General features: G+C 34.9%; 1 protein-coding gene across 1 annotated transcript; it reads left to right on the top strand.

Moving 5' to 3' along the window:
• Positions 1 to 426: 426 nt before the first annotated feature.
• Positions 427 to 12,720, top strand: LOC134536540 (putative nuclease HARBI1). Its single transcript, XM_063376273.1, has 4 exons — positions 427 to 439; positions 2,882 to 3,003; positions 6,211 to 6,320; positions 12,702 to 12,720. The coding sequence occupies exons 1-4, from the start codon at positions 427 to 429 to the stop codon at positions 12,718 to 12,720; spliced, it is 264 nt and encodes an 87-aa protein (XP_063232343.1).
• Positions 12,721 to 13,724: the final 1,004 nt, after the last annotated feature.

The raw sequence follows: 13,724 nt of genomic DNA, 5'->3' as shown, positions 1-13,724 counted from the left end.
ATAAAATAAATTTACCATAAAAGAAATGAGTACTTTACAGGAACATAATCTTAAGGAGAACGTAAATACCATGTTTCACTGTTTCATTAAGAGATGCCAGTAGCTGCCATCCAAAAAATTCCTCTATACAAACCTTCATAAGCTAATAACTGCAGAATGCACACGGACCTGTGTTAGCTACTGGTATAGAGTATGGCAGGCCAGTACCTGGGGCAGTGGGGTGCTCTTCTATAGTTATCTCCTCCTTCACTTGCTGGCACAGACCGGTACAGGAACACTGCAACACACACAACCCTGTCACCTGCCGGTCGAGCATGGTTCTCTTTTTCGCCCGTCATAGGGACGACGCGTCATCGGTATGACGCTTCGCTACTAAAAGCGAGCATGGATCTTTTTTCGCCTTCTGGAAGACGCCTTAGGTACGACATGCCCGTCATAGGTAAGGCGGAATGGTTTGCCCGTCGTAAGGCCGTCATAGCCTTCATAGGCAGCCATTTTCGTCAAAGGAATTGAAAGAGAACGAGAAAGCAAGGTATGATTATGTTTATTTCTCGCCTAATTATTGTATTATTTGGCGTCTATGTCATTTATGTGTACATTTATTATTTATTGCGTATGCTTGCTTAGTTTATAATCTTCTATTTAAGTTACTTTGTTCAAATAAATGTAAACTAACCTATAAATGGTTACATGCGCTGTTAATAATTAATTGTTTCTTGACGACAGACTGAATGCAATAACATTATTTTTTGTTAAAACTAAGGTAAGATTATACCTATTGAAATCTTATAATTAAAATTATTCTACATACAAGCATCTATGTAACATTATGGTAATTAACAAATAATATTCAACTATTATGACACAAACCTACTTGTGGATTGTATTATTTAAGATGCAAATTTTATACGTGCAATGTACAAAAACGTATCATGTTTAAAATCGGTACTATTAACCTGTTTAAGGTGCAATGGATCTGGAAGGTTGGGGTTTGATACATCTCGCCCAGCAAAGAATCGGAAGAAGGCGTCAACGAAACAGGCTGAAAATGTATCGCCGGCAGTTAAGGGACAGCTTAAACCCATTTGAGCTGCGGTAAGTAGAGTTCAGTACTCTTTTTAGAATGAGTATCAGAATGGGTTTTGAACTGTGTGAAATGCTGAGACCACATCTTGAAGGTCAGTGAAGCCACAGTTTGCCTGTGCACATTCAGGTAATTAAAACTTCATAGGCCTACACAAATTTCAGAAATTGTAATTATTATTTTTTTTTAAAGCTTTTAAGGTATTTTGATAGACAATCTGGTAATTTTTAAACTATTGGAAAAAGGCTGATTAATAACTTAGAATGGCTGATCAGGTTATGGCAGCTTAAAATATATAAAAACATCCTATTTAAAATATTTATATTCCTAATACAGTGTGTATGTTTAAAATAAACTTCTTACGTCAGTTATTCACAATTGGTACTGGGTACCACTACTTTAATTGATCACCTACTCTTCAATTTCCTTGAGTATTTACTATTTATGAAGAGTTTGTGTTTATGTAATTTTTCATTAAGCTTATTGCCGGACTCCTAGTAACTTACGTGATAAAAATCTATTTATTAATTACAGGTGTTGGTAGCAATAAGGTTTTTTGCTACTGGAAGCTACCAGCGAGCTGTCGCTCAAGATTTTGTGCTGGCAGTTTGCCAGACTGCAGCGGGCAATTGCGTGCGAAAGGTCAGTCAGCTGCTAAGTGGGGACTTAGCAGCTCAATGGATTAGATTCCCACAGACCTTTGAAGAACGAGAGAGAGTGCGGAGACAGTAAGTACCTATATTCATAACATTTGGTTTCACTAATGTGCTTGTTGTTAATACATTTAGCAGTAAGTATCATGCATCCAAGTTTATCCCTTGATCCTGCGAATATTGATCTTGTGATACATGATGCTTGTTGTTAAAACTTCATATGTCGAAATATCCTGCATACGACAAAAACTTTTGTTATTGTAATGAATAGTAGTACTAAGTTCAATAAAAAGAAAATTTTATGTTGCATTCAATCTCATTGTTAAATAACAATTTATTGTTATGCCTAAGATTTTTCGACATGCTAAATGTAAATAAACAAGCATAGTGTACCTTAGGATGAAAATATACATAATCATTGAATAAAATTGGATATGTGATACAGAACTCTTACCGCGATACAGAACTCTTAGTTGTTGTAATTATCAAGTAGTATGCCGCACCAAAAAAAAAAAATGATAAAAAATAATTTCAATTTTAAGGGCATTGTGGTATTAAGCTTACTATTAGTTCACCATTTACATTGAATAGGTTAGATAGCTACATAATTACTGTAAAATCATGTGGATATTAGGTTAGGATACCTACATAAAAAATACTATAAGAGAGTGAACAGCTGGTTACTTTATGTAACTTAAAATACTATAAAGTCTTACTAAGGAATGACATATTAAATGACCTAACCTAAATATCCATGTACACCATTTTTAGTGTACATAACCTAAAAAAAGGCTAACTAACAGGAAAGTGTTTAATATATTGCAATGCTCTTTTACAGATTGATAAAGAAAATCGTTGGTAACAAAGAAAAATGTTTTTCAGATATTTTTTTGCATGCATTCTTTTCAGAATAGCCCCTCTCCTATCTCAAACCATTAAAATAAATTTTTATTTTCAGCTAAAAGTTGTGCAATCATTAACTAACTCTGCATTTAAACAATGAACTATTATGCATCATGTGCTTGAAATGTGAAAATCTGCTTGCACAGTTTTTGCTGAAAAATTTTTTTTTGTATATTTCTTTAACTATTATATAAATTACATAAAAATTCTTTGAAAATATTTTTCTACAGGTTTGTTGCAGCTACTGGATTTCCAGGTGTGATTGGCTGCATCGATTGCTCCCACATTGCAATTGTGAGACCATCAATCAATGAAGCAGCATATTTTAACCACAATCGTTTTCATTCTATCAATGTACAAGTGGTCAGTACCAGCTTATTTTTAGCAATTTTAAGACATGTCTACCTATGTATTTGAAAAGTAAATACAGAGCTCAGTTAGGCAGCTGATAAAAGAGTTCATATAAATAAAATGTTGTAGGAATAGTGAATAGTTACCTAATATGTATCACATTTAAGGCGCGGTGCACACCAGAGCAATACGATAGGCTATGCGATAAGCGTGGGATCGCTTTGCGCGACGCAACTTTTATCTTGTCAACTCTCAGGTACACACCAGAGCAATGCTATAGGCAATACAGAAAGCGATAAAAGCCTCATTTGTAATGATGAGTCCTTCTGACGAGGATGTTGTAGTGGCTTACAGGTACCTAAAAATTCGTAAATGGAAAAGGGCAAGGAAGTACTGGGTACATCCGTATAATGTCATGAATATTGAACATAGTTCGGCTGTGGTTGGCCGAGAACTCCGACAAAACGAAAAAAAATTTCATGAAATGTATAGGATGAGCACAGAAACGTTTCACATTCTGGAGCAGCTAGTTTCAGAGGAATCGCGAAGCCAAGACACTAAATACAGGCTTTTTTTCACCTGCTGAGAAATTACTTATTACATTAAGGTAAGTAAACTATGTTATTAGCAATTAAGAGGTCATAGAGCAAGTTGCGGTATATAGTGTATATGTACATTCATTTATTATGTATAGAAAAAGAAGAGAATACAATACAGTCAAAACAAAGAAAAAACACTACTTGCATAACACAAATGTTAAAGCAATACAGTTAATGAAACTGTGTCGATGTTATTGGATAAACAATCAGTGTGTGAAACTGTGTGAACGTTGTTGGCTGAGAGTACAGTGGTTGGAATAGGACAATGTATCTCATGTGGAGTACTGTAAGCAGACGGATCACATTGTGAAGAAAACATGCCTGATGCTTCTCTCTCAGCATCATTCAACTGTTCGTTAAACTGTAGAATATATTTCGCTTTAAGACTTATTTTGCGCCTGTCATCCAGTTTCTTGAAATCATGCAACAACGTACTTAAAAACAGACAATCAGAATAATTTCGTTCGCTTTCGTTTTCCAGTTTCCTAGTTCTTTCTTCTTTTTTCGAGGCAAGCCATTCAACAAATGCTTTGTCCATGTCGTGTGTAGGGGTTACCACTTTCCTCTTCTTTGACACGTGGGGTTGTTGAAGAATTTCAGAATCCACATCTTAATGTGTACCCTCTGGCATACCCAATGATTCTTCCATGACACTATTTGTTGATTGTTGTAAATCACTGTCTATCTGCCATGCATGACGATTTTCTGATTCCTTGTCGTGATCCCCTTCTTGTACGGTTGCATTCCCTGACGTAGTCGTTCCCTTCATATAGGGACGGAGGAAAGCAAGATGTGCTGCAATGTAATAGGGTTTTTTTTCCTGACCCTGATGGGTCATTTACCTGTGTCTTTCATTTCTTCTGCTATGTTTTTCCATGCCAAACTAGTCACATCCTTTCTAGAATACGTTTTGAGGGTGTAGTTCCACAAACAAGGCTTGTTTTCTACATGTTTGATAAATGCAATCATCGTAACAACATCCTCCTGCGAACTCGCCATGTTTCGTGAAGGGAACACGAAGCGATACTGTTGCCTGGCGCGACCAGCACGCTGTGTAGCCTCCACGATACGACGCCGATCGGTATCGCTATCGTATCGCTATCGCGCTAGTGTGCACCTACTTACGTTGCTTCCATATAGTTGCCACACATTCCATGGAACCATGTCATATTCACGTCGCGACGCGTATCGTATCGTTTATCGCATCGTCTATCGTATCGCTCTGGTGTGCACCGCGCCTAATATGATTAATTTTTTAAATTTTATTTAATTGTTTATATTTACTTTACTTGTACATATCCAAACATACTTTCCATGAGTCAGAGCATGTGACTCCACCTCAATTTTATCTTTAGGAAATTAATCAAATAAAAATATTAAAATCAAATCAAAACACCTTAATCTTTTTCCAAAAAGCTTTCATGTTGTTCTTTGTTATTGTGTTTTACATTAGTTACACTATAAAAATTGTGCTAATTATTTTGTGTGGAACTTAATTTTCATTGCTCATTCTTTAAAACAAATTTTTTTATAATTTGATAAAATTTTCTTCAACTATTCTGTGTAGGACTATGATAGAACTTTTGTTTGATGAAATTTCATACTGCCTGTTTACACCCAAGAGTGCCCATGTGATATTTTCTGAGTTGGGGGGGGGGGGGGGGGAGGGGGTTTGTCTCATACCTAGGGGGTATTGAGTATCCCCTTGGCCCGGGTATGGCTGCCTATGTGTACATATGTAACTGTGTTTCTGTACAACACCAACATTGTTTCCTCTTTGCACAGGTTTCTAGTTACGACCTGAGAGTACTGCATATCGACCCGAGAATGCCTGGCTCAGTACATGACCAGTTTGTGTTCAGGTTTGGTAGCCTGAGGGCAGAGTTGGAGCAACAGTATGCTAGAGGGCTTAGAAATTGCTGGTTGTTGGGTAAGTTTACTGTATAGATGCCCCATCATTTGACAAAATATTTATGATTAAATACAATATTTAAAAATATTACTATCAATCATTTTAATACAATTATATTCAAAAAGATAACCTTGTAAGCAAGTGAATTTTATTACATTTAAAATGATATTTTGTTGTTTAATTTTTAAAAACATTGACATGTCTGCTCCCAAAATGTTCGACATTGTTATGCTCTTTTTTAATGACATTAGCACGTTTTATTTCATTTTTAATGTTTATTTTTATATAAGTGATTGACTTTTGATTCTGTTTCAGTCTAAAACGGTATTTGAAGGCAAATAATTTGAGTTTTCGCTTAGTTTCCTTTGATTGTTTAGCCTAGTGTTTGTTGTTGATTTTGATAAGAAAGTAAAGCAGAACACTACTGAAAACTGCTCATAGTTATTAAATATAAATAACAACTTCCTAAGAATGTTTTTGTTATTGTATTTATAATATAAATTGAAAATAATTTACAAATTGGGTATCACTATTCATATTTTATAAACATAAAATTTGTGTGTAACCACACTATTGACTACTAGGGTAGCTGTGAATTTATTATACATTTGTTATTTTTTAGGTGATGGTGGCTATGTACTTGAGCCATATCTTTTGACTCCAATAAGAAATGCTGAGGCTGGTTCTGCAGAGGAGCGATATACACAGGCCCATTGCATCTCCCGCAACTGTGTTGAGCGTTTATTTGGAGTCATGAAGACAGAATGGCGGTGTCTTCTGAAGGACCGTGTTCTACATTACTGCCCTTTGACAGCAGGGTGCATAATAGTGTATTGTGCTGTGTTGAACAACATGAGGCGCTACAGAATTGTGGAACCTGCTGTAATAATTGGTGAACCCATTGAAATTAATGAAGGTGATGTTGGAGAACCTGCAGCCAATGCAGCGAATGTACGGGCTCAGGTTGTTCAGCATCACTTTCAGAATTAAGTCAGGCAGTATAGTAGATGTGATATACAGTAGAACCTCGATTTTACCACTTCTAATGTTTTCCTGTTTTTCGCACCATTTCATTTAGGTCCTGTTTTAAGCTCATTTTTATGCAAGGCAATACATTTTTGTTGATTACAACATGCCTAAAGATTATATTTAGATATGATTCAGACACTCTTAATTAATAATTGTGTATATATGGTATGGTCAAATGCTATAGGTAATATCGGAGTTCTCTGAACAGAAAATAACTGTAGGATACATCTCCCACATTTTACATTCTCAGACACACCCAATAATAATATAAAACAGAGGTTCTATTATATTTATACATTTGCTTGTACTTACTAATTTCATGGCATTAGTGTACATGTACATATATTTAACATTGTTTGTAACTAAAAAGTTAAAGCATTTTTTGTGTACACATGTATGTGCCATACAAAATAACTACGTATTTTTAATACAGTGCATTAATTTAAAAATAGTATAAATTTTGTCTAAGAGTGATTTGTGTAATTGTATAATTTGTAGAGTTAGTCAATCAAATTCATTTTCTCCAAATAATGAAATGTTTTGCAACGCAGCTGTATTTGCAAATTAGAACAAAATGGGATACTTATGTTTAAATTCCCTAGATGTTAACATACTTCAGATATTAAGAGCAGCGACGTAAACTGTAATTTAGATCAACAATTTGACAAACACATTTACATACTTTAAATAGCCTCTATAATCTGTATTTTTTGTTGTTAGTTACAAGTGCTATAAATGGTACATTTGTAATTCTGTGCACAAATCAAATTAGGTTTAGTGTATACTTTGAAAAAAGATTAACCTTTCATCCCATAACTAGGGACAAGATTATACGGTACATTGCGATAAAACCGAAATAACACCGCCAAGGATGACAATTCAACGTATAACAAGATAAACATGCAATCAATCGGCAGTTTGACAACATTTTACTCGAATTACAAACATTTTCATATTTTATAATGGTAAATTCATTGAATGTATTTTATTTAGTATTAATTTGTACTAAAATATGAACTAAATCGTTTTTAAACAAATTTAAATTACATGGTTGATAGTGCGTCACTTATAGCGACAATTTATTTACATTAAACACGACTTATTTTTCAAACACACAAACAATTGCAGATTGATTATTATTTTCCTGAGTAGTATTTTTCAAGACATGCTTACTACTAATGATGAATTAGTATTAAGAAATATATCATTTTTCATATTTTATAAATATAAACAATAACAACGAAATCTCCTGTTTTAAAAGGAAATTGTCCTAAAATAAAACCATCAAATCTTGTCCCTATCCATAACATAAAATCACTACCAACAAATAAGTTATTGTCTTTGGAACATGCCATCCATCAGAAATAATAATGAAACATTTGCTTTAAATTTGTTATGTACTGTACATGACAAAATACTTTAAAAGTTTTATGGTAAAAATTTGAATATGCATACACCTACGTAGTTAGTGTTGGGCTTAATTGGAGTTTTTATCCTTCAAAAGTTATAAAAATATTCAGCAATTAATTCAGTGAATCTTACTAGGCCTGAACAAAGTTAATTAAAACTGGCTTGTTTTGCTTAATGGATACAATAAAATGATAGAAATTTTGGTAATGTTTGTTATTCAGTTTTAATGAAAATAAGTGTACATTAGTTTACGTATAAAAATAAAAAACACAACTAGTTAGTTTTTTTTAATTGATAACTTAAAAACAGTCGTGGAATTTATATGATAAAATAAACTAATTGTGTGTACAGTAACATTGGGTGTCTAATGATACAGAGCAGACATCTTAATGTAAGGAGCAAGTTTGCAAAATATAGAACTAAACATGGATAAGCATTAAACATGTGCAAAGCTTCAATAAGACAATAGAGTTCAAAGTAATATTAGTTCTCAATTAAACTTCTAAACCATACAAACTATTGGCATTGAAACAAACCTTCATATAATTCAAGATTTTATATTGCTGGTGCATTTTATTTGCAATATAGGCCTCTCGATATGATTATATTAAAATGCAAAACTATGACATATTTATAGCATTATGTCCGCTTCTTTGAGTTAAACATTTTTGACAAATGAAAGTACCAGTAATGGTATAGGTACATGTTCAATATTTTTTACAAGTCATTAATCAATATACAAACAACTATTCATGTCATTTATTAAAAAAGTATTCATAAAATTTCTTCTGTTACAAACACGTATGGCTTTTTAATGAAGCAAAGCCATTGCTAACTGTTTTTAGTTGCATGTATGTAGAATACAATGGTAATTATTTTTAACATTAAATAAAAAGTTGAAAAATACTATCCAGCTTATCTGGAGATCCAGTTAAACGAGATTCTACTGTACTTTTGAAAATGTTGCTATCAAAATGTTATCTGCAGTACCGAATTTTCCCGAGGCATATTTATTTTTAATAATTTACCCACATTACATTCAGATCTTGTTATGTGTTTAGGAATATAAAAAGGACTGTTGGGTTGGGAGAATACTTGACATGGATGTAAAACTAGCAAATAATTCCCACTAGTTGTGTTATGTGTCATGAAATAATTATTTATTCATCTAGTTTTAGTTGCCAAATAGCATAATTTTAATTGAAAATATTTTTGTCTTACCACAGGTTTAGTTAGTAGTGGGTACCATTAATAATGTTGCCCTAAAATAAAATAATTTATTTTTTCTCTTAAAAGATTAGTTTTGCAGTTTAAATGTCTCATGTGTTAAATATCAGCAAAATTGAAGCTGTATATTTTATTTAAAATTTGTACAAGTAGTAATTATGTAATTGCTTCCAACTGAAATCAACAATCAAAAATTAAGATTTGAACATGCTTGGTTAACATTAAATTACACATTGCTTAGTGGCCATCATGGTGGCAAATTTGGTTGCAATTGCTTCAGTTTGAGTACTATTTACTTGCATAGTTCACTGTACTAATACATAATAGAGAAAATTTACTAAATTACATTATTATTGTTGTTGGTTAATGTGTTTTTCAGTCTTACTAGACTAGAGGCAAATATTGAGTGCTGTGATAGTCACTTAATATACTAACTCATACCAAACTGAAAGTAACTTGTCAATTAATATTGTAATTTCCTGTGTTCTATGAATTATTTGATTATTTTGTTGTGGTGCCACACTGACTGGCAAAACTAAATAAATTATTAATGTACACTTCAATAAAAATATAAAGGTATCAAAGTAACTTTTATCTTGTCTTTAAATTATTATAGTATTTTAAAAGTGGTGATGATATAGTGTGATTTGTTGTTTTATAGTACCTAGTGTTAATTCTAATTTATTTCAACATGTGTTGTGTTGTTCAAGTGAGTATGAAGCAGGGTATGAAAAAATACTGATTTTTTTAAAGAAATAAAAAAAAAAATCAGATTTTTTGGATTAAAATCTGTTTTTTTTATTAAAATCAGGTTTTTTTGATTAAAATATGATTTTTTTATTAAAATATAAAAAATTGTAATCTGTGTAATATACAGTACATTTTCATGACTGTTTTCATGACTTGACTTTGCCCCACAGTACAATTAATAACAGATTAATTCATTTTGTAAAGACAACTAACCTAATTTTCTTTCTTTGACATAACCACATTTTACATTGCATAATGTTTTAAGGAAACATTAATGATGTCGCTTTATGAAAAGTTTTAGTACAGTTACATAGTTAACATTAGTTAAAAAAAGATGTCTTATAGAAAATAACTACATCATTGAAAATATGTATATCATATTTAAATTTAACTTTGTCACTTCTGTCATCTCTTATAGTCCAACTTTTCTAAGTAATTTAAACCAAAACCACAATTTCCTTTTTTTCTTCTCAGAATTGCACACATACGAGATTATTCAAAGTACAACTTCTACATAAAATATTACTTTGTCGCCATTTTCTGCAAGCCCCGGCGGCCCGCCAATACTTTCCCCGCCCTTCCCTTCTTAAACTTGTCCGCCCCACCTCTAGTCCAGCCATGCCGCCCCTCCTTCCCCTCTTTTCTCCTCCTTTCCCCTGTGTACCGCGATTTTAGCGCCCCTATCGGCTTAGTTTTTGCTGGTATATAAGCCCCTGGCCTGAGGCTATTCCTCGCAGTCCTCGCTCCCTCTGAGCAAGGCTGTCCACCGACATGTGCACTACGAGCTCGTTCTGACACCGTTACTATGCCCGTCGGCTCCTTGATCGCCCTTATGGCAGTGGTTGTAGGCCGTTACTATGTTTGAACATAGAGCCGCGTCTTTATTAGCTGCGCTTTATTAGCTGCGCCTTTTTCCTTTTGTATACACAGCAAGTGGTCTGTGTTCGGGTTTTGCGGATTTCTTCGGGTGCATTTTCATTAGGTTTTTTTTAGTGTGAGGTTGTTCTTGGACTTTCTTTTTTTCGGTGTCTGTCTTTGACGGTCCTTGTGCTACACATGTCCGGTGTTTCTATTGTAATTTCGGGTATAGTACCTCCTTACGTTCTTAAATTTGCTAGGGGCTGTTAGGCTCATCTAACTTTAGTAGGAGATGCATTCTGTTTTATTCGTGTTGTGTATTAATAGTTCTTAATTACAGATATTTATACGGGTATATTTATATTTGTTCATGATAATTTACTTAGCTACCAAACACTTGAATGGCGTACATAAGTATGCGTTTAAGGCATGTACTGTTTGTACAAGTGCGTTGATTTGTATATGCGCTCTAACTTATCTTATTACAAACGTTATTAAGGCTACGGTCTAGAGGAAGTAAGTCAGATTTTGCAGCCATATATGTGTGTTGCATTTGTAATTCGTATGTGACTGTGCGCCCGTAATTGTAGCGCAATTCATATAGACATGGGCGTTAACATAAATTTGTTTTATATGAATGTATCTATTTCCACTATATAAATATCTTATACATTTGTTATTTGTGATGATATTGTTCTGAGTTGTTATAAAATAAAATATATATTTTGGTACCTCTTGTATTAAGTCTGTTCGTTAGGGTCAGCCCCATTACGTCTTTAACTCACACCTACAGTGCTTGCCGAACTAGTGTTTCACTGGTGAAGTGTATAAGGGTGATATGTCCGCTTAGTGGTTGTAGCCGACCTGGTGTGTCCGGATCGGTTACAATTACTGCGCTACTCTGCTAGGGCAGCTCTTACAGTGTGTGTTCTGGTTTTTGTTCCATGGCAACTTCCGGGCGTGGCGAGGGTACTGGATGGGTCTATCGTTTGCATAAACCAGACCTAATCCAGTATCTAGAAGAAAATGGGCTGCCTACAGACCCCGCCGAAACCGTGGCCGACTTACGTTCACGTTTGATTACGTATATCCGAGATTCCCTGGCGGATACTCCTGGCATCCAAGTCGGAAATCCCAGACCTACTGATATTGAAGTAAGTGTCACTTCAGACCCTTTTTCACACAAGTTATTCCTGTCCGTTCTTAAGAATGTGCCCACATTAGAGTCCAGTGACCCTAAACAAGTTTTAGACTTTTTCTTACAAGCGGATAGGTTACATAAGTTACAGCTTATTCCGCATGACTCATTTCTTAAGGCCCTATTGTTGAAATGCACTGGTGTTTACGTCAGTGCGTTAACAGATACAATTGTTAAGAAGGAATCGTATGCAGCTTTTAAAGCCGCTGTTCTTCAATTTGTGTGTCCACCCCTGGTAGTTGAACATTGTAAGCGAGATTATGTCTTGCGCCTTCAACTGTCCAACAAGACAGTTTCACAATACGTTGACAGTGTACTATCGTACGCACAGGTGTTAGATTTAAGATACAACGAAAAAGAACTCGTCGAACTTATATTGGGGAATGTGTGGCCTGAAGCCATTAGCTTGGCAAGTATGTTACCTCTGCCGATTACGTATGAAACTTTACGTAAGTGGGCAAACGACGTGGACACACGGATTAATGCTCGGCAAAGGTTTTACCAGTCTGCCTCAATCGGCGGGAACGCCCAGCTTATCAATAGTGACCGTAAAGCCAAGGCTGCGGCTACGTCTATGTACCACGATAAAACCCTGCGGCATACTGTAACTCCGACCCCGGAGCGGTGTGTCATGAGCGATCATCGCGAGCCGCGCGCCGCGGCTAGGGTAAGGGCGCCCGAAGCTGACTCCGGCGCGCGCTGCGTCACTGCTGGGGTGGCGCGGCAGGACGGGCAACCCGACCTAGAGTTTGTACACCGTAGATGTGCCAACTGCACGCAGTTTGGTCATGCAGTTGTTAACTGTTCGGCTCCCAGGGTAGAAGTAAACAACCGTACGTGTTTTAAATGTAAACAACCAGGACACTACAGGGCTTTGTGTCCGGAAAACCGGCCTTGACGGGGCGCTAAAGAGGTCACCGCCGTCGTTTTCTCCGCAAAGCCTCTTTTCAAAATAAAATCTATTTACATCTCCTTCAAGTCCAAATTCAGAATAAGTATTTTCCGGCCCTGGTTGACACTGGTGCCACGTGCTCCGCCATAAGTTTAAATTTTTTGAATAGTCTAAAGGCTTTATTTCCAAAATTAATAAACTCCACGTCATTTGTGCGACAACTTATTTAAATTTTTAAACAAAAATACAAGTTTTGCAGCTTTTTCTGTACCGAGTAGATTTTTCCATGTAGGTTTATAGTGCGTATGTTTTTTTTTTTGCAAGTGTAATTTGAATTAAGTAAAATGCTTCTATTTTTATTACTTTCAATTGATTAAACTTTAATGACCAGTTACAGATATTTATGACACTAATTTTGAGGTTAAGCAATTTTACTAAAGCATTCCAGTCACGCAGGTTGCCAGCGAGAGACGCTTCTCTTCTGCTGGAAACACTATCTCCAATCGTAGAGCTAATTTAACTCCTGAACGTGCAGAACAAATTATTGTTCTGCATGATAGATTAAAGAACATAATTTAATACTCTATGACAATCTCTCTCGGAATTTTTGTGCCGAAAAGTGGAAATGTTGAAACAATGTGAATGTACTTTTCAAACAACATGATTTTTGGTGCCAAGTTTGTTTAAGCTCAGTAAGGACTCCAGGAAAATTGACAAGGATTAAATTTTTCTAAAGATATGTTACATTTACCCAAACATATACTTGTAAACTGTGGTTATGTTAGTTGGATGATATAAGTTACTAATGAACCAATGGAAACAGGTTAGATTCAATGGCAAGAATGTTTTTTTTCCCAG

The sequence above is a fragment of the Bacillus rossius genome, chromosome 11 (genome assembly GCF_032445375.1).
Source record: "Bacillus rossius redtenbacheri isolate Brsri chromosome 11, Brsri_v3, whole genome shotgun sequence".
Classification (NCBI taxonomy): Eukaryota; Metazoa; Arthropoda; class Insecta; order Phasmatodea; family Bacillidae; genus Bacillus; species Bacillus rossius.
This window is presented reverse-complemented; position numbering and strand designations above follow the sequence as displayed.